Consider the following 18,362-nt stretch of genomic DNA (forward strand, 5'->3'; position numbering starts at 1 on the left):
TGAATTGAACGCAGAACACACACACACACAAAAAAACATTTATCTGCTTGAGATATTACAAATCAAAGATTGAAAAAACGTCTTAATTTTTAGAAAACTGCTATAATATTCTGTAAGAGGATCACGTGGTCCAAAATGGGCCTTAATAACCAACAAGATCAAAATGTTTTTTCTTAATAACTTCTGTTTTTCCAAGATATTTACATGGAAGTTGGCAGGAACATAGATGGTTGGATACTGAATACAAAATTTGAAAAATTAGTAAAACCAATTACGTAAAAATATTAAAATCAATACACTCTTCCAAGTTTCACCAAATGGCTTTATTTGTGCAATATAAAGCTGATCTTGACGCTCATTTATACATCTCAAAGAAGGAGAAAATCGGTGTTAGTTATAAAACATAAAACATGCATAACTAAGAACTGAATGGTAGATATGGGACATTATCTACCATTCATTATAAAAATCTACCATTCATTATCTACCATACATTATAAAAAGTAAAATATTTCTAATCCCCGCTTTGTGCTCTGGAGGCCTTTGTATTTCTCAAAAGCAAGACCTACTAGTGTTTATATGAAAGAATACAAGTGATATTCACAGCTTTCAAGACCAACCTTGGGGGGGGGGGGGGGGGATGGACTGAGATCCACATCCAATAACCAGGTCACATTAACTGAACTTGACACTCGCGTTTCTGACTTCCGGTTTTTTAAAATCTCATTCCAACCACCAAGACCTCAATATTTTTCATCAAAACAGCTACAGTTATATTCTAAAATAGTTATTTACATGAATCGGTTTGATTTGAAAAAAAAAAAGTAGGTAAAGCTATAAACTCACTTCAAAGTCTCCCGTGAATCGGAACATCAAAACTAACAGATGGAAAATTTTGCTGAATCCTTCATCAGAAACCGAGAGAACGTCCCTATAAAAAAAAAAGTGATCTGATTGATATTGACAAGTAATCCAGTCAGAAACCGATCAGGAGGGAGCGCGAGCGCACACGCGAGCCTGACTGCTTTCCTGCGACTCAAAGAAAAAGCACCGGACATCATGCAAGCAGAGTTTTTACTCTGTTGTACCGTTGTTAACCTGCCGTTACTCCCAAAGTACTGAACCGTTCTTAAGGAGATTCATTTCTTTGGAAATCAGATAAGCTTTTTAATGATGAATATTTTCTATCGTGAATACAAAAAGGAGTTAACGCGATGATCGGTTTGGAAACTTAGATGAGCGTCTGCATGAACAGTTTTCACAGCACAGCCAGTGAGAGTCTGATACGCCCATTTAAAAAGGTAACTAGGACGAAACTCCGAAGCAGCGTTATTCCTTCTGTATATAAGGATACGGTTTTATACTTGCAACTAGAGCACACTTTGCAAAAGAAAATAGAATCTGCAAATATCTGAGAGAGGACACTTCGTTGCATGACCCTTAGCAGGATTGTTTATCCCATTTGCAAGCATTGGTTTAACAGCTTTTTTTTTTTGGAAAGAGTGGGCTGAAGGTTGTTCTAGCCTGCAGGTGTCAAACTCCAGGCCTGTTGCCTTGTTTTGTTTAGCCTGTGTGAACTTGCAAAAATAATAAAACAGCCTTCTACATACCTTCTACTGGAACATTTTTCAAGCCATCTAGAATTCACAGCAGACCTGCATTATCAAGAGCACACATGGGGCTTACATAGCTGCCAACATTCCGAAATTGTAAATAGTAATATAAAAGGTTGGGTACTGAGGCTTGGTGGGGGGTTTGGGGGGGGGGGGGGCAAAGCCCCCCCCGCCGCCAAAGCTTTCTAGCAAAACTACCCTGAAAAATCACACCAAAACAAAATAGTTTGACAATTTATTCTACAAACTAAACTATCATCTTACAATAATTTGCAAAGTTCTTTTCAACAATGGAAATAAATTTACCTGGAACTAGAATACATACATCAAAGCAATTTGGCACAAATCAAACATAAAAGGAACCTCTTGTAATCAACACCAAACAAAGATGTCTCAAAACATGCTTGGCACAAAGTGAAACAGCTCAAAAAAAAGTATCAATTTCAACTTGCTTCTTCACATGACTACAAATCAAACAGAACAGAAACAACACCACCACACCCCGGGCATCAAATCGTGCCCGCCAATCACAACGCAAGATTTTTGTTTGGATTCTTTGGGCGGGCTTTTGCAGGAGTGACAAGGCTGCGCGACGCTGGAGAAAGCGCTATTGAACAGCGCTCGTTTGACTCTGCTTTGGAATCAGTTTTAGAAGAATTAGGAGTTTTCGTTGAAACATGAGCAGGAAGAGGCTCTCCGCTCATTTCATGATCGCTGAATCTTCACCAAAACACTCGACGCTACAATGGTGTCCCTCTCCACATGCACATAGACATATAAACAGACGCCGCATTGAGCTGGTGGCCCGTTGCTGGGATACGTCAGAGTGTCCGCCGTATTGATGTGGCAAATCTTCCCCGTAAACCAATGCAAGTAAATGGACTGAACTTCATAAAGCCCCTTTCTACAATAATATTTAACTCGATGCCTTTTATTCACCCATTAAGACACACATGTATATATTTGGGAAACAAACAGGCATCAAAACAACACGTATAACTTTTAATGTGATGGTTATAAAGTGTGCGCGAAATCCCCTGTACACTGCAAACTAGCGACAGATCCGCGATAGATAGCTCAGGTAAGCTAATCAGTCAGCATACCGTAGCAAGCTACCAAAACCTGAGGCCACAATAACCAACCTACAAGACTGAATATGATAAATGATGGAAATAGTGAATGAAAATAAAAATGTACTGTTTTATTTATTGAATCACCACACAGACCTACTCTCGCTGAATAAAGTGAGCTGAATGAGTGCCAAACTGAGTTCGGCCAGGTTCTAACGTCATACCAGAACAAAATACATCACTGATTCCTTCACATTCAGAAAGGTTAAAAACATTCATCATGCATTCAAAAACGTTCATCATAGTGTGGCACTGTTATCCAATTCTCACTGCTTATAACTCTACACCTCCCCGGTGGAGATGAGCTGGGAAACTGAAGGAACAGTACTGAAAAGTATTTTTCCAGTCTCACCTGTGAAAGGTAATCCCATGTGATCTCGTTTGGACGGTAAACCTGTTGGTACAGTTAAACGCAGCACATGAATGAGGCATCTTTATTCTCGGCTACTGTCTAGACGCTATACCAGAGACGGTTGAAGAATCTCCACTTTGCCACATCCAATATGGCGGCGAGGATGACGTATGATTCTATGCAGAATGCGGCATCTATGTTTATATGTCTATGGTTTACCCTCCCCCACTGCTTTCTGTCGCTCCGACTACGTCACTGTTGCGCTGATTGGTCAGAGCGTCGGCCTATACGCACAGACAGTTTGAAAGATAACGGGTTCAAATACGAATCCCACCAGTGATAGACTTTGAAAATGACCCATGAAAATTGGCAAAATCGTATTTTATTGTAGTAAATTCGTATTTTCGTAATCAAAACGACAAATCGTAATAAATACGATTTATTCGTAGTAGTTGGCAGCTATGGGCTTACACTCTCAGGACTGAAACGCTGGTTAAATTCAACACCTACTGACTGCATTTAACGAGTCAGACGCATCTAAAAAATGTGTTGTTTCACGTTGGGAGTTTTGAATCTTCAGAATGTTCATGATGGACACCAAAAACCGTATCGCTCCGGAGTAGCGTCAGGCCTAGAAACGTGATAAAAGTCAAGAGAATAACCCGAGCTGTTACATTCGCAGAAATAAGCCTGCATGTTTTATTAACTTAATTGTTCTATTCTGTTTAACACCAATAACCTGAGCTCTGAAATCAACAGAATAGATCATTTTTTTCTTTATATAAAATCACCCTTCAAGAGATAGTTTAAAAAAAAAAGTCCAACTTTATCCCCGATAGAATTTAAGCTGGATTGAAATCCCTGTTCTAGCCCACAGCCAAGTTTTACCCTTATTCTGTTCAAGCCAAGAGTTTGTCTAGGATTAACAAGCGCTTTAGAGAGTTTCTATAGCCCAGGTGGAGCTCAGGACGTCGAGCCACACCCGCACATTGTACACACTACAAAACGCTTCTTTAGTTCATGGAATAATGAACACCATACAGGACTGAACAAGCGATACCTTTACCTCAGGCCCACCTGACCACTGTGGTGTGAAAAAGCTCATATCCAGTGTGCATTCAAACGGTAGAGAGAAAGTAAGGATGCTTTTAGTGATCCCACCATTAGATCATGGAGGTCTTTAAAATATTCGTTCGTCAGAGGATTCCATGTCAGATTTAAAAATTTGTGCCATGTCAGCACCCAAGGCTAGTTCATAGCAAGAGCATTTCTAAAATGTATGCCAATTTATTCATAAATAATTAAAACAAAGATGCTTCAGATATGCATGTGATAAATTCTAAAACTGTGGTGGCACCTTGGGGCGTAGGGGCTCTGCAGGAGGGGTAGTACCTTTGGTGTCTGGCACGCTGCTCCCTACTTGTAGGGTGGACGGGCACCACTGGCCCCCACTCATCCCCTAAATCTCTCACATGTTGGCTCCAAGCGCCACGCCCTGGTACACCGCTTCAGCTGGCGGGCTAACCCTCGCATTTCACCTTCATGCCACCCTGAACAAGAGCACTCTGAGCACAATATCCCCCGCTGGGAACTTTGCCATAACTCTGGTAAACCACGACCGAATTGAATGAAATTGTAATATGCGTATTACCGATATACAACAAAGAATCCTGCCAAGTTTCATGAAATTCCTTCAAAAACTGTGAGAGGAGTTGATTTCAGAAGGTGAGCACCCTTCCCAGGATGGACATCACCACGACATAATCCCCCTTCGGGCCTTTTGGCCAGCGGGGGATAAAAATTGCGAAGGAAGTTGATTTCAGAAAGCAAGCACACCTTGATGAAATCGCCAGAGTACAAGTTTGTTAATCATCAAGGGCATAACTCTGGTAAAAATTTCCTCAAACGAAATTAAATTCCAAAACATGTATTACCGTCATATAACAAGGCCTTTTGCCAAGTTTTGAGAAATTCGTCCAAAAATTGAGAGGAGTTGATGTCAGAAGAAAAACACACCCCTTCATGAAATTGTGAAAGTACAAGGTTGTTAATCAAGGGCCATAACTCTGGTAAAAACACGACCGAATTGAACAAAATGTGCGTACTACCGACGTACAACTAAGCCTTTTGAAATTCCTCCACAAATTGAGAGAGGAGTTGATTTCAGAAGGAAAACTCATGAAATTGTCAAATTATACTTTTGTTAGTCAAGAGCTGTAATTACGGTAAAATGTGACCCAATTTAACAAAATTACAATATGCGTATTACCGACAAAGAATCCTGCCAAGTTTTGTGAAATTCCTCCAAAAATTGAGGGGAGGAGTTGATTTCAGAAGGCGAGTACCCTTTCCAGGACGGACATTGCCCCGACAATCCCCCTTCGGGCCTTTCGGCCAGCGGGGGATAAAAAACTCTTCATAATTAATAACTGATGTTGCAATGTTGAAGAAATGAAGTAAAACTCCTTGGTTCTGCTTTTAGTTCCAGGTATTTTTAGTCATATTAGTTTTATGTTTGTTTCCTGAAAATCTTTTTGGTTAAGGAATAAGAAACCGTAAAAGCATGTTCCTTTACATGGAACCAATTCCAAGCCATACTCCCTCCTCTTCTCGGATTACAAAAACACCCACGAATACAGCCTCAAACAAACAGACTGGGCAGTGATTGTACTGCGCTGCAATTGTACGTGTGCAACACTGATGAACACGAGATGTAATTCCTTATGGTGTTGCAATCACATCTACCAAACCAAGTTGCGTTGTCTAACTACAATGGCAAAGTCTCCTCATGCAGTGTTTTAATTCTCTATACATGAGCTATGCCTTCCATATACAGCAAATTAAATTAAATTTGAACGTTATGGCATTCACCACAAACGCTAGCCATCCTCCCAAATCTAATCTCAAACTTCAAATAAGACGTTCCAAATGACAACCCACAGAAATTCAATCGTTCATAAATAAAGTTACATTCATCAACTTTACCCAAAGTTGTTCGAGCATAGCCTATATGCTCTTCTTGTTAAGATGATAAAATCAGCATGACTTACATTGACGAATGCCATGATCCAGAAGGCATAGGACACACTGGTGACCACTTCACCCTGAGTATTGAGAGAAACTTGGGACACATTGTGCAAGTGTCTGCCAGATATCGTGTTCCTCAAGTGCTTCATGTTTATTGATGAATTGATGGTGGCATTTCCTAAGATGCAGTCGGTCTCGGACAGAAACGGGTCAGCGATGATGGGGCTCAACAATGCCCCAAGACCAATGAAGAAGTGAAGCACCTGAAGGGGAAAAATAAAGAACTGAGGACATAGCTTGATTCAAAACTGCCTGTTGTCATGGTCAGGTTCTACATGGACTAAGGATTTTGCCAGAGATTCTTCAGGATACTAAATGAAAACTTTTTGCTACGAGTGTACAAATGAATAAGTTGCCCATCAAAAAAGTTGTTTGATTTAGCTAGCAAGCTCAGAAGTGAGATCTAGCTGTGGTTCCTGAATGGTTCTTGGATGGTTAATGGCTATATTCTGACATTTGTACATCTTTAGGAGGCACTTTGTCATGGTGAAGGTGGCTGTAGATCTGGAGTCCATCCCAAGATTTCTGGATACAAAGCAGGAATACCTTTCCATTGCATTCACAAACTTGTGTACACCTCAGGGCAATTTGGAGTTGCCAATCCACATACTGGCACGCTTATGGGAGGAAACTGGAGAACATGTGAAACTAAACACAGAATAAGTCAAACCAGGGACCATGGAGCTGAAGCAGGAATCCTGCCTACTGAACTGCTGTGGAAAACCTCTGAAAGGCTGTCAATTTACCAGTTTAATAAGTTCTTCCTTAAGGCATCAAGTCTCAATGTCACTGTAGGTAAGAACTCGTTCTCTGAAGCTAGAGCAATTCCTCAACCCATTTGACCAAAATTGTGTTGACACTTAACCATCACTCCCATGTGGGTCATCCCATCCCCCTTTCAGGACATCCCTGCACTCAAAGCAAGATCCAGTGTGCAAAGGTTTGTGTAGAACTCACGTGACCGCAACCCCAAATTGCCACATCCAAAATCTAGTGGAAAGACCTTCCAGAAGATAAGGTTATTGTAAGAGCAAAGGGGGACCAAATCTGGAATGGGATGTTCAAACAAACACATGGGTGTGATGGTTAAGTGTCCACATATATTTGGCCTTGTAGAGCATCTCCTGACCTGGAGAAAGACAGCAGAGTCTTTCTGGTAGAGCTTCACCAGCTGCAGGTTAGAGATGGTATCGATGATGCCCATGGCCAGGCCAGTAACAGCCGTCGCAGTTACCAGCATCAGCAAATTGCTGCATAGTGGGATGATCGCGAACACCATGGAGATGATTAACGTGGATGCAGCGAGGGACGTCAAAGAGGAGCAGAGTCTGGAGAGGACAGATGGACATTGATCAGTCTACATCAGGCTTAATCTTAGGTATAGAAGCCTTGTTGGCACCCATGATGGAAGAAACACAGAAACTGCTCCATCCAAATGTATGTTACATAAAAACTTTTCTACACTACGATAGTAGAATTTGGTATTCAATCTGGTTTGCCCCAAGAACTTATCAGCTAGAAAAAAAGGTCCTTCAAGGGTTCTTTCAAATTGTTCATTCCACACTAACACACTGAGAACCTCCCAGTTCACATCATGGATTATGATTCATGTGAAAACTTCTAAAAGTCACAAAACCTTACAAAATCCTAAAGCGCTACTCCAAATAGGAGAGTTATTCAAGTTTGGCCCTTGTACGTAAATTGTTATTCTTTGTATTCAAAGCCTCATCAATTACTTATTCACTGGATTGGGTTTAAATTTGTACTGAACATCCAAGAAATCTTAAAAGATGATTTTCAACATGGACAGTACCAGTCAAAAGTTTGGACACACCAATTCAAGGTTTCTTTATTTTCATTAAAAGACACTTCTTGTCAAAGTAACGATAGATTGTCATTTCACTTAGTTCTGCACAAATGACCTCAAAAAAAAATAGACATTCCAATTCAACAAATGAGAAAAATATACTTTGTCTTGTTTATTAAGGATAATAATCCAACAGTACAGATTAATGAATGGAAAAAAGTATGTGAACACCTAGGATTAGCAGTTAATTTGAAGGTGACATTAACATCAGGTGTTTTCAAATCAAGTTATTGAGCATCATACTGGAAAAGGTTACATCTCTAACGAGTTTGGACTTCACCAATCCAGACTCAGACTGATGGAGGAAATTGAAGATCACCATTACCCTCCCCAGAAGTGGTTCACCAACAAAGATCACTCCAAGAGCAAGATGTGTAATAGTCCACGAGGCCACAAAGGAACTCCAGGTAACTAAGTAACTGAAGGCCTGTCTCTCATTGGCTAATGTTCACGAGTCCACGGACCAACAATGGTGTGTATGGCAGCAAGACAATGACCCCAAGCACACAAGGTCATTCTATCAAATATTATTTAAAAGAAAAAAAAGTTAAATGTTATGGAATAGACAACTCAAAATCCTGACCTTAATCCAATAGAAATATGTGAGCAGTTCATGTGAAGAAACACCAACGTCCCAGAACTGAAGCTGCTCTGTACAGAGGAACGGGATAAAACTCCTTTACGCCGATCTGCAGGATCATCTGACCCAATTAACAATTACCACAAACTTATACTTGCAATATTCACATCTCATTTGTTTAAGAGTCTCCTTTTTGTCCACTTTTAGGACTTGAGTGAAAATCTGATGCTTTCAGTCACGTTTATGCAGAAATCTAGAAAACTCTAAAGGGTTCACAAACTTCAAGCACCACTGTATCTTCAGAGTTGAAAACCCACTTTAAGACACTTACTACTTTCCCTTGAAACTTTATGGCAAAAATGTTATCCATTGCAGAAATATACAAATTAAAGGAGGTGTTCTATTATTCTTTCAGAATTATTGGAAAAATCTTAAGCTTTTTCCCATTAAAGCAGGGCTCCAGGGCCTCACTATCACACCAAACTGCTTAATGATGAAATTAAATCATGATTGCATTCTTTTATACACACACACACACACACACACACACACAAGCTGGAATTAGCCCAGACTTACTTTTGTTTCCTAGTGTTACGAGGTTGTATCAGAAACTGGTGATCTCTAGTGCACAACAAACCAAGCCAGAACAAGCAAAATTAAAAATTTGGTTGCAAGAAAGGTGAGGAAGTAGAGATTATTTTTTGAAATTTGAAGAGATTCTTCATTCAGGTAAGTCCATCATCTCTAGCTGCTTTATCCTGTTCTACAGGGTCGCAGGCAAGCTGGAGCCTATCTCAGCTGACTACGGGCGAAAGGCGGGGTACACCCTGGACAAGTCGCCAGGTCATCACAGGGCTGACACATAGACACAGACAACCATTCACACCTACGGTCAATTTAGAGTCACCAGTTAACCTAACCTGCATGTCTTTGGACTGTGGGGGAAACCAGAGCACCCGGAGGAAACCCACACGGACACGGGGAGAACATGCAAACTCCACACAGAAAGGCCCTCGCCGGCCACGGGGCTCGAACCCGGACCTTCTTGCTGTGAGGCGACAGCGCTAACCACTACACCACCGTGCTGTCCTCCATTCAGGTAAATATTTATTTTTATTAAAGCTGTACTGTAAATACTGTAACACAAACAACTATTTACATAATCAGTGTTGCAAAATTATCCTTAGGGCTTCTTGGACATTCAGAAATTGTTAAAAAAAAAAAAAAAAGGACTGAATTTTGCTCCGAGGACCAAATTTCAAAAGGTTAATGACATTATTTGGAGTAGAACTCAATGGGACCTTGCAAAATCCTTATTTTTTATTTTTTTAAAACATAAAACAAGAAAATCTAGGACATGAACTAGGAAAAGTTGTGAATTATGGGGGAGTTGACACGGAACGACCCTTAAGGTTTGTAAAGGAGTTCGATTTGAAACCATTTTTAAAATGAAACTTGGTGGGATTCTCTACAGAAACCAAAAACACTTGGTAGGAGTGCTAGATGGGGAAAGGGGAAGAGAACCCAACCCCACTGCTGTTTGATTTAGGTGGGGTTTACATTAGACCGTATCAGCGGATCATCAGATTAACGTTTTTAAAATGATTAGTGTGCACACAGCAACGCCAATACACGATTCGCGTGCACACAGCAACACCAATACACGGATACGCTCGGCTCCGCAGGCATCCTGCGCTCCAAATCACTCCGCCCTGAACAGCGAGTGCCCGCTGGAGGGTGCGCACTCCGGCCCTGCGCAGCTCACAGAGTGTGCGAATGAAGTGCACAAGCTGTGATTCGGGACTGAGCCGCTGTGTGTGTGATCTCAGCGCATATCACTTACCACTTGCAAGTGGAAGGATGGCAAGCCTAAAGACCATCATAACTACACAATGGGCAGTATTTGCATCAGTATTTGCAGTATTTTCATACTTTTATACTCTTTAATGAAAGGTGATACAAGGCGGAAGTCCGCGCCGTTTTTCAGCAGTCGCGTCACATGACCAACACCAGCGAATCAGGAAGGTGGATGTCACAGTGACGTTGTCCAATGACGACGCCAGCTAGAGCTCAGCACAGCGTATCCGCGTATTCTCAATGTTTACACAGCACCGGACCAGACACGATCTGGATTGAATACGTGGACCCTGGCGGATTCCCGTTTCCCGGCGTTTTAATGTAAACGGACAGTGCATCCGCGAAGAAAATGAGACAGATACAGTCTAATGTAAACTTGGCCATAGCTAGCAGGCTCGGCGAGAGGAGTTTTAACTGGCTATGCAAAGTAGGCCTGCTAACTGCTACATGCTTAGGAGAGGGGGAAAGAAAGTGATTCAAACTATTTTAAAGAGCATTCTAAAGGGGTCTAACTTCCAAGAAAAACCCTTTCGTTACCAGGTTCAATACTGAACCTTAAGGTTTTCCCCCAGAGACAAAACCAAGGCACTCTTCAGGGTGCGAAATTAAAGCCATTTTCTGAGCATACAGTGTTACATTACAAGCATTTAGCAGACACTCTTACCCAGAGCGATGTACAACATACCCAGAGCAGCCTGGGGAGCAGTTGGGGTTAGGAGTCTTGGGCCCTGTCCACACGGCAACGGATTCAGGTGAATCTGATAAAATTGTTTATCGTTTCGGCCTGGCGTCCATACGGCACCGGCATTTTGGGTGCCCCAAAACGAAGTCTTTTGAGAACGGGTCCCAGAGTGGAAAAATCTGGTGACAGCACCGTTGCGAAGTCGTCTGGATGAGTAGAACGGATTTGTTTACGATGACGTCAACCACATGACTGTCAGTGTTTCACGCCGGGTAGAAGTGTAACGAACTTGATGCGAGTTGTCAACAAATCCTATAACTAGTCCAAACACTGCGGAAGCAGTACCAAACCACGCACCGCCCATGCGCTTTCCAAAAACAAAACCAATCCCGCCAGCAAAAATAGGGAAAAAAAAGCGATCTCGCCTCTTCAGATGTTGGTTCAAGTCCGACAATACATTCCTCAAAAAGGGCGTAGAAGAAAGTAATCCATCAACGTGTAGCATTCAATTTATTCCGGACCATTAAAGAATTCTGGAGGATATCAGAATGTTGGCGTACCGGCTTCCACCTACCCCCGTTCATTCCTCTTTCCGCATCTTTCGTTTTACGCTACTGATTAATAATCAAAACTTTATGTAGCTAATGCTACAGAAGAAGGGGTTTATACGCATGCGTCTACTACTTCTATTGTTCTGGTGTCTCCGATGGGACCGTCTTACAGCGCACCTAGAGGTGTCGCATGTGTATTGCATCATTTTCAGCAAGCGTTGCGTTGCCATATGGACCTGAAATGTAACTGATCCGTTGCCCATGTGGACGCAATATTTATTTATTTTTTAATCTTGTTGCCGTTGTCGTGTGGATGTAGCCTTGCTCAAGGGCACTTCAGCCACTCCTGCTGGTCCCAAAGCTGCTTTTCTAACCATTAGGCCATGGCTTCCCCGAGTGCAAATAAGTTGCCCATCAAACTGGTGTTGGTTTAGTGAGCAGGCTCAGTGAGGACTTAACTAGCCAAGTGTAGCATGCTAGCCATCTACACAAGTTTAATTTATATTGCATCCTTCACCAACTCAAGGACACTTTACAGTGTAATGGCAGTACAGAAAGAGAAACAAACTAAGCAAGACATAACATGGGAGATACAGAAAAGGGACCAAAACACCGTTAACATGGGCATAAAGACAGCAGATGAGCTCAAAGCATTTGGGGGGGGCTTAAAAAGGTCATAGGCAAGGGTCGGAGGTGAAACGTAGAATATCAACTTTATTGTCTAGAAGAACAACCCAAAACGCGAATTCAATCTTCCTGGTGTCCAATTTGCACTCTAAAATTGAATAAAAACAGTTAAAATATACTGGTTTGCCCAATTTCCGAAGGTTTGTTTACATCTCACTTATGCGCACTTTCACCGCCAGGGGACCGTCGTTGTGACATCATTTAAGCCAGACAGACTGGGAGCAGCTCTGCGTTTACCTGCGAACCGAGCACACGTGTACGGACTTTGGTCGTGAGAGGTTGTGTAAAATGTCTGAAAGCGAGAGCGATTTTGAAGTAGGAACTCTCCAGATTGAATATCGAGAGGCGAAACCATACATGTATGGACCTATGGGCGTTGCGAAGCAGTCGGTGAATGTGGCTCACTGGTTTGACCGTGCGGCCTCGGAATCGGACAGCGACTCGGCTGACTCTGATCACAGTAACCCCGGATCTCAACAAGACTCGCGCCCAAACGATTTATCCTGGTAATTATGATAAATTCCTACTTTCGTCGTAATACTAAATAAGAGCCCTTTTGAAGAATAATTAAAACCGCCTCCCTAGTGGATATAGGGAACGATTACTGGACAGGGCGCCGGTCGGCCACATTAGCCTGCCATCCGCGGCATTATACTATTTATAGCCGACTCCAAGCGAGGAAATATCCCTGTGTCTCATTTCCACAATGATTGTACAGGATCCCTCAGGATTCTTGACTTGTCAATTGCAAGCAAAAATGTTTACCTCCAATCTTCTCCTTTTTACTTGAGCACTGCTGCTCCGTTTCTTCTTTGACTGCTTGATTTTGTTTCATGTGCACAACCCACTCGCTCCGCCTCTTCTCTGGAAAAAGCCGATCCACTCTCTCCACCTCTTCTTCCTCAGAAAAAGGTAAAAACTTCTTCCTGAACCGGTCCTGTTGTTACAGTTCACTGCACAACAAGGCAGCATGGTTTTTCTTTGGAAATTCCCGAACGCACGTCTGCACTCAAGCCGAACGGCAAGGCAAGTAAACGGAAGTGGACTCAACTCAAGCGGTTTGTTTGTCTTGAATGACGTCACGTGCCGAGTGGTCACAAAAACAGCTAAACAGAAATTCGCCGTGATCCACGCTAACTTATTTTAATTTATTACTTAATACTTCTTGGGACCAGAAGAAAATTACAGAGGGTTTAACAAAGTTTCAAATGTGCAGAAATTGAAAACCATTGCCTAGGATCTTTAAAGGGAGTCCTGAATTTGGGACGAGACTTGCAATCACGAAGACACTGAAGGAAACAATTCTACAGCTTGAGGGCTGCGACCCTAAATGTCCTGAAGCCCACAGCTTCAAATTCTTCATTTGATTTAAAGCTACACTGCCTTTCAGATTTTTCAAGTGTAGGTCATAAAGAAAGAACTTTCCCGATGCCCAATTATTTTTGTTTAGTGGACCGAAAGCTACTGAATTCCAATCACAGATGTCCAGTTTTATTAGTTTTTTTTTTTTTTTAAATAGAACAATTAATGAATTTGGAGCCACATGGCCCTAAATTCTCCGCCATTTTTTTTCCTGCTTCACCATGACCCAATTCAAGATGCTACGTCATGCATCACGTGGTGGGCTTTCCTTGTTCATGCAAGACATTGTGGGACACAAATTTGAAACAGGAGAGAAAAATAGAGGACGCGAGTGTGCAAATGAAATGTGAAAGAGCGACTACAGTAACGGAAAGCGAGAAGACATTATGTTATACGAAGGAAAGGAAAACACAGGACCAAACTAATAAATATCAGCACTCAGCGAGCACCTCGGTGTGATCAGCTGTTCGTTTAGCGACAGAATGATGCAGGGGTGATAGCGTTCCGGCGCCACGCCGGATTTCCGGCGTACTGTGGCTGGGGGAAAAAAAAAAAAAATCTAGTTCGCCCATTGTCCTGTGTCATTCTGAGATGCGCAGATAGACAGTAAAGGGAATTCCGAATTCCCTTTACTGTCTATCTGCGCATCTCAGAATGACACAGGACAATGGGCGAACTAGATTTTTTTTTTCCCCCAGCCACGGTACGCCGGAAATCCGGCGTGGCGCCGGAACACTATCACCCCTGATGATGGAACTGTCAGTGCACGCTCAAAGGGAAACCTGTAGATCGCAGTAATGCAACACTGGATGCCAGCTGCCGTAAAACCCAAAAGGTAAACCTGCCACACGAACTTCCTCTGTCGGCTTGACTGCATGAAGCGAGCGGTTTCATGCACATTATTTGCTTTCTCAACTTAAATAACTTCCCAGCCACAGAATGGCCTGATATTTTGAGATATTACAGAAACAAACACACTTCAGAGGGAACCAATTTTATGAAATCAAAAGGCTGTCTAGCTTTAAGTTGAGTCCTGAATTTGGGAAGTGATCTACAAAATGACGACACTGAGGGAGAGAATTCCTCAGCTTGGGGGCTGCGACCCTAACCGCCATGGAACCCATGAAGCATCGTTTAAATTTGTGGAACCAGAAGATGAAGATCTGAGGCTGTGAATAGGAGAGAAGGGTTGAAGTAATGCCATTAGATATTGAGACGCATAGTCATGGAGTGCTTTAGACGTGAACAAAAGAATTTTACACAGAATGACCTGGAACAGGGAGCCAGTGGAGGTTCTGGAGGCTGGGGGTGATCCGTGCAGAGTGTTTAGTGCGGGTGAAGACAGGCCTCTATAAATTATATACACGTTTAAAAAAAAAAAAAAAAAAAAAAAAAAAAACACAACTCACCTCACACCTCACCCTTGTATAAACAGGAGAGCCATGAACCAGAACTCCTGACTGGAGTCAACTTTGATTTCTCCTTGGCGTGAGATATTTCTATTTGCCTTCAAAGTGATAGCATATCAAAATGTTCCAACGAGAAAATAACACGAGTTTAACATCACGGCTCGTGTTCTCCCTCTCGTACCACATTCTCCTTCAAGTTGTGATCCGATTTTTATTTTTTTCTTTAAAATGATAGTGCCAGCCTTGGACTGGTTCTAAAATAAGACCTTTACGTTACTTTAATTTTAAGAACATTTCTCTTTTCACAGAATATATGTTTAGATCTCAAAATCACCTTCAGACACAATGAAAGTCTCTTATCTACAGTTTCGCCTTAAGATACTGCCAGTGTGTTTGCTCTTTTGGAAAATTAAGCTGTGTTGGGGGATATTTAGGGGTCAGGCAGTGACGAAACAAGCTGTGATGGTTATCGGCATGCTTCCCTGATGTTTAGCGCTGGGTGTTGCAAAAGCGTCTGGAAAGTTCCTTCGCCTCAGGCTGTGCTCCAACTTCAAACGGTTTTTTTTAAAAGCCATTTTATAAAAAAAAAAAAGTTTGGCCTCTCATTGCACCAACTACAGAATCAAAGTATTCCTTCCTGCACTGTTCAGTGTGTGTGTGTGTGTGTGTGTGTGTGTGGATGGAAACCGTTGTATTTCTAAAGGATGTTGAACTCCAGCCAATAAAAACAACCCAAAACTTGCCGTACTAAATCGGTTTCTTCATCCGTTTTGGACTGTCTTTTGGTCTGCTGAATTCTCAATTCTGAGAAGTCAGAAGGCTCCATTGTCCAGCTATCAGTCACAGGTTTGCACTCCTAATACGTTATCATTTCTATAGTAACAATTTGTGGAAGGAATTGTACAGTGGACAAACAGATTAACAAGCGTGCATCATCACCGACACTGAAGTTTTCTACAAGGAGTAGGCATGTAATGATTCATGATATTGGGTTCATGGTTTGATTTTTCCCCACAATTTTTTTTTTTTTGGGGGGGGGGGGAGGGGGGAGGGATGTACTACCAATAAATATAAACTTCCTATTCTTTAAACAACTTTAGTACTTTTGTAAAAGTTTTCTTGATAACCTATATAAATTACCCACATCAAAAAAGTTGTAATAAAATACAAACAGCCTATAAACAAACTCCTTTCTATTAAAAATAAAACAGGCCTCTTAATAAAAACGTAACATTTGTACTGCCTCCATTTGCTTCGCTTATCTTTCAGCAGTCTAAAGATTTCTTGTTAAATCCATTTTAGAGCCTTTTTTGTGCATTTTCTCTCATGGCATTAGAACATTGTTACTTCTGTCTAGGGTGAAGTCACATGTATTCCCACTGTAATGTTATTCCACCTGCTGCTGTCTAAATTACAACTCAGAAAAACATTACGCAGGTCGAGAATGATCAATTCATTTTCTTCATTTCATCAATTTGAATAAATAAGTCAAATTTGGATCACAATTTGTCACACAATGGGTCATTACATGCCTAGTAAGGACACAGTTTACTTAACATTTATAGAAGGGTCTCCAGCGTCAGAGATAAAGCTGTAACCAAGATTTCAGAGTTCACGTTTTGCAGCTTCTCAGTAACAGTGCATCTTGTCATGTCTTATTAATTTCAAAAAGAGAAAGAGGGAATGACCATCACTGCTATAATGAAAGCAAGAACAGGAAGTGACTTCACACAATATTAAAGGAAACTTAAAAAAAACCCACACACATCTGGAAGTTTAATAAAAATTGTACATCTCTGGCAATTTGCTGTGGTATAAAAGGAAAACCACCTCAGGATGTGCAGTTATGAGAATCTCACACACACCACCCTGTAGCTGATCATTTTCCTCCAACAGCCACCCCAAGCAGTTTATTTCTTGCTAAAATAACGTTCCAAGTTCTTTCCGTCACATGCAGGGTGGCTATTCGTGTCTGAGATTGGAGCCAGAGCACACGTGTAATCCACAGGCGGAACATGCCTCCTTTTTTCACTTATTGTGTCTGAAATTAAAGCTGTTCAGGGCGTGCTGTAAAAACAAAGGACGTCCAGATTTCATCGAGACCAAGTTCCTGAATGAGGACAAAGCTTCCTTCATGTTGCAAATATAATAAAATACATTACGTACACATTACTACAGGCACCTCAAGTTGTGTTCAATTTGGATAGTTTAGCAAATTAGTTTGTGGTTTGGTGAAACCGCCCTACCTCACTATGAAATAATGAACGCTGACCTTCACACACTCGTCACTAGAAGTTCTCAGGTAGTCCGAGACTCAAAACATGTTTACTTCCTGGTCAGAATTATGCACGTGTGCACCAAGTGTTGCAGAAAGAGGAAAAAGGGGAAAAAAATTTTTATTGATCAAATAATCCTGCAGGTGAAAGTCACTGTACAACACGATCCTGCAATTTTAACTCAACTTTATATTACTTAACTACATTTGGTAATATGAGATTTAAAAAAAAAAAAAAAACAAACCCACACACATACTGGGTTTCTGGAGGTAATGTAGCATGATGTAATCTTTCACCTGTTAGAGAGACTAAATAGCCGAAAGACAGAGGAAGAATGTTTTGGATAAAAATACGGTTTTATTAAAACTTAATATTGTAACATCTGAGACTAGTCACAGCACAAAACGTTATTTGGCTTGTCCTGAACTGTCTCATGACCATTTAATGCATTTCCAAATAATTCTACTTTAAAACACCCCACACACATTATTAATAGGATTATGGATGATGCATTTTAAAATTTAGGCTACAAAGTTAAAAGTGCTAGCTCTTAAACTTAATTTTTCTAACTTAACTTTTTACATTTTGTTCATTCACAAAATTTCTACAACTAACAAATCACAAATGCTTCCCCCACGTATAAAAATACAGTGGTATATCTTATAAAAATGTGCACGAAAATCTCTTCACACCTCCATCTCAGTTAGTCGACTCATCAGTGGAGTTACCAGACATTTTTATGGATAATAGGTTTGTTTCTGGGCTTGTCCCTCCCCAAACCCTTACAAAACATTTGCAGCAAATTAGTTTGCCCAAAAAAAAAAAAAAAAAAACCCGAACACTGGGCATTTCTTCAGCAGAGGTACAAGATTTATGAAATTAAGGCCATGTACACACGTAGCCGGGTAT

At 41.2% G+C, this 18,362-nt stretch overlaps 1 protein-coding gene across 1 annotated transcript in view; it reads right to left on the reverse strand.

The window, feature by feature from the left end:
• Window positions 1-18,362, reverse strand: part of mfsd4aa (major facilitator superfamily domain containing 4Aa) — a 43,919-nt gene that overhangs the window by 17,199 nt on the left and 8,358 nt on the right. The window contains exons 2-3 of the mRNA XM_060910046.1: window positions 7,312-7,510; window positions 6,146-6,385 (exon numbers count right to left, since the gene is read on the reverse strand). Coding sequence (XP_060766029.1) covers window positions 6,146-6,385; window positions 7,312-7,510 — 439 coding nt within the window. The remainder of the gene's footprint in view (window positions 1-6,145; window positions 6,386-7,311; window positions 7,511-18,362) is intronic.

This window comes from Neoarius graeffei, chromosome 26 (assembly GCF_027579695.1).
Source record: "Neoarius graeffei isolate fNeoGra1 chromosome 26, fNeoGra1.pri, whole genome shotgun sequence".
Lineage (NCBI taxonomy): Eukaryota > Metazoa > Chordata > Actinopteri > Siluriformes > Ariidae > Neoarius > Neoarius graeffei.